Genomic DNA, 2,963 nt, shown 5'->3' on the forward strand with positions numbered 1-2,963 from the left:
TAATATATATATTTTGGATCTTTATTTAATACATTTGCATGTTTTCTAAACAGTGATTAACAAGCGGATTTCCAGATCATGAATATAAAATGAGCAGTTTTGCATAAATACATAAATAAATATTAAAAATCAAGTCATAAATATTAAGCCAAACATATTCACACAGTAATGCTTCTTGGACGGCACAATGGCGCCACCTTGTGTAGAAATTTGACAAAGTCAATACATTAGGCAGTATCCTTTCTGTACTTGGTACATACAGTGAAATACTACGTTGAACACACACGTCCATCCAGCAGAGTGTGGTTGTGCTGTTAGCGATCCAACTGATGAGCGCCTCCTTCAGGCCGGGTTCAGCTCTGCCGCTGGATGGAGAAGGTTCTGTAGCGGGAGGCAGACTCCTGGCACATGGCCACAGGTCGGTTGTTGTCGGTGGCGGTGCTGATGTACCAGTTTGGGAAGAGAGCGGACATCAGAGTGCTGATGTTCACCGCCATGTCCCGTTTGTAGAACAGGAAGCGCCTCATGTCGCTCTCTACGCTGATCTCAGAGAGGCTCGCTTTGTCCTCCACTTCCTGGAAATAAACAACAAAAAAGATCAGTCAGAAAGTTTTTCACTGGAACTTTCAGATGATTTAATGTCTGCAGATCGCTGGCGGTGGGATTAGAGGGAGGAGCTTACCTCCAGATGCAGCGTTGGTTTGTCACCATCCTTGTGGCAGGACAGGTAGAAGTCAGTGTCTCTGATGCCCAGAACCACAGGCTGGCCCAGCCCAGTGTCGGGAGTCAGGTGAACGTAAGTCGCCATGTTCAGGTAAACTGAGGAAAAAAACAATAAAATATGTTAATAAATGAATAAAAGTCATAGTCACTGAAAAAATACAAAATAATAAAAAATTATTTTCTGGTCTAGTTTCTAGTGCAAGTATATTAGGGGCCTTGAAATTTAAAAAAAAAAAAACTTACAAGTAATGTTTCAGCAAGAATTAGAAGATTTTTTTAAGTAAGTAATTCTACAATATTGTTTAAAAAAGTTGCAGATTAATTTGATGAAGAAGTATTAGTATCAACCTGTAAAAAGATTTCCATTATTACTTTATTTGAAGAAATACTCATCAAAATAATCTGCCAATGAAGCTGATACTTTTTCATCAATATTAAGAAATTATTAACTTAAAACAAGCTCCTATATGTTGCTTAAAAGTTACTTTTATTTTAGTTTTGACTCATATCTCAAGTGTACTATGATAACTGCACTAGAAACTACATCAAAATACTTGGTAAGATTTGGGGTTTTGCAGTGCTCTCTATATTTTCTGTAAGTTTATTTGAAATTATAAATGTCTAAGCAACACAAACTATCAATTTAGTTGCATCTTAACTTCTTTTTTCTTCAGTTTATTCTTAAAATTAAAAACTGAGGTTATGCAAAGTCTAAATATCTGATCTGACAGGAAGAGGGAAGTTTGCAGAATTAAAATCCGGTTTTACCTTTGCGGCTGTCGTTGCCTCCCTGCAGCATCACTGCCAGAAGCTCCATGTTGTTCCGGACCAGAACCAGGCTTCTTTTCTGTCCGTCTGTCACAGAGCAGGGATGTTCTTCCCTCCTGCTGAACTGACCCGGTCCAGCTGAAGTCCTCTCAAAGATGAATCTCTCTAAATGAAGAAGTACACCTTGTTAGTTTGCTATTATACTTTTTAAAAATGGACCAATTCCTAATTGCACTTTCTCAATCATTTGAAAGGTTTGCTGTGGTTTATTTTTTGCATGTTTGACCATCGTAGTCACATAATTGTTTTAGTCAGAGTCAGTTTCTTTATTATTTATTTTACATTGGCTGTTCGATAAATTGAGAAAAAAAAAAAAAACATTCTATAAAGAATTGCAATTTCTTGTCCTGGAAATTTAGAATCAATTCAAAATGTTCAAAAGTCAATTTTAGTCTGCTTAATTTTGAATAATATTTAGAAATTTTCATTTTATTTAAGATAAAGGAAGGCAGTTAGGCTAACATTACACTGGTAATAGAAGTTACAGAATTTTATGCACAAACTTATTTTGTTTAAAGTGTGAAATCATAGTGTATCAAATCAGTGGGCAAATGTTTATTTCAAACAATTGGCTTAAAATGAATGTCCTATTTGTTTGCACTATCTTTTCTCTTGTCAGTCAAATAATAGAATCTGAGCTTACCTTCCACCACGCTCTCCAGCATGATGCTGAGCAGGCTTTCGTCACTGAAGTCGGGGCTCAGGACCGACTCTGACATGCCGGCCTTCAGCCTCTCCATGGCGATGATCAGGTTGGCGACGCACCTCATGGATGGGGGCTGATGGGAAATCTCCAAATCTACTCCTTTGGGCATCTTCTTGGTCCACATCTGGCTGATGCTGCAGTTCTTCTTGGACTCCATCTGGCTTGTGATTTGAAAACAAAAGTTCTGTAGGGAGAAAAAAGACCAAAAATAAAATGTTGGTTAAATTCAAGCTTGTAGAAACCAGCAGAAGCTAAATCACTACCCTAGTTTAGCTTTCTAGGAATATTTGCAGCTGAAGCTCCAACAAGTAAAGGCCAGTTTACCTGAAGAAGGCGACTGAAGAGAAGCTGTGCTGCTGGGTTTGCTTTGTTATCAGTGGTGCTGATGTTCTGCCGGTCTGAGCTGACCTGCTGGCCTTTTAAAGACACGGAGAGGGAGGTTTTCTCAGAGCGGATGTGGGACGGCTCACTGCTGCGCTCACTGGTGATGCAACCTTGTACTTACTGAGGATGATTGCAAAATAAAGTGCAAAATAGTTAAGAGCAACAATAAAACCTGCTCTGACACGTAGGACTCGTCACACGACGACATGCGAACCTTCAGGGCCGGTTTCTGTTTTACAGCTCAGAGTAAATAATACCTCGATCTTCCACTTCATGGGCTTCCACTGTTTTATAACCAGCTGGCAAAGCAGCAGGAGTTGGT

General features: G+C 39.0%; 1 protein-coding gene across 1 annotated transcript; it reads right to left on the reverse strand.

The window, feature by feature from the left end:
• LOC114153988 (interleukin-1 beta-like) lies at positions 1–2,756 on the reverse strand. The gene is made up of 5 exons (XM_028032696.1): positions 2,582–2,756; positions 2,195–2,441; positions 1,492–1,656; positions 683–819; positions 1–575 (listed from the first exon to the last, which is right to left on the reverse strand). Exons 2-5 carry the CDS (start codon positions 2,412–2,414, stop codon positions 354–356), a joined length of 744 nt encoding a protein of 247 aa, XP_027888497.1. The 5' UTR covers positions 2,415–2,441; positions 2,582–2,756; the 3' UTR covers positions 1–353.
• Positions 2,757–2,963: the final 207 nt, after the last annotated feature.

This window comes from Xiphophorus couchianus, chromosome 12, assembly GCF_001444195.1.
Source record: "Xiphophorus couchianus chromosome 12, X_couchianus-1.0, whole genome shotgun sequence".
Taxonomy (NCBI): Eukaryota; Metazoa; Chordata; class Actinopteri; order Cyprinodontiformes; family Poeciliidae; genus Xiphophorus; species Xiphophorus couchianus.

What these genes read in the sequence shown, in the direction of transcription:
- LOC114153988 (XM_028032696.1), bottom strand. Translation starts at nt 2,414, where the DNA reads ATGGAGTCCAAGAAGAACTGCAGCATCAGCCAGATGTGGACCAAGAAG. An exon ending in GCTGGAGAGCGTGGTGGAAG is followed by an intron (nt 1,657 to 2,194) that starts GTAAGCTCAGAT and finishes TTCTTCATTTAG; the next exon opens with AGAGATTCATCTTTGAGAGG. An exon ending in AGGCAACGACAGCCGCAAAG is followed by an intron (nt 820 to 1,491) that starts GTAAAACCGGAT and finishes TTTTTTCCTCAG; the next exon opens with TTTACCTGAACATGGCGACT.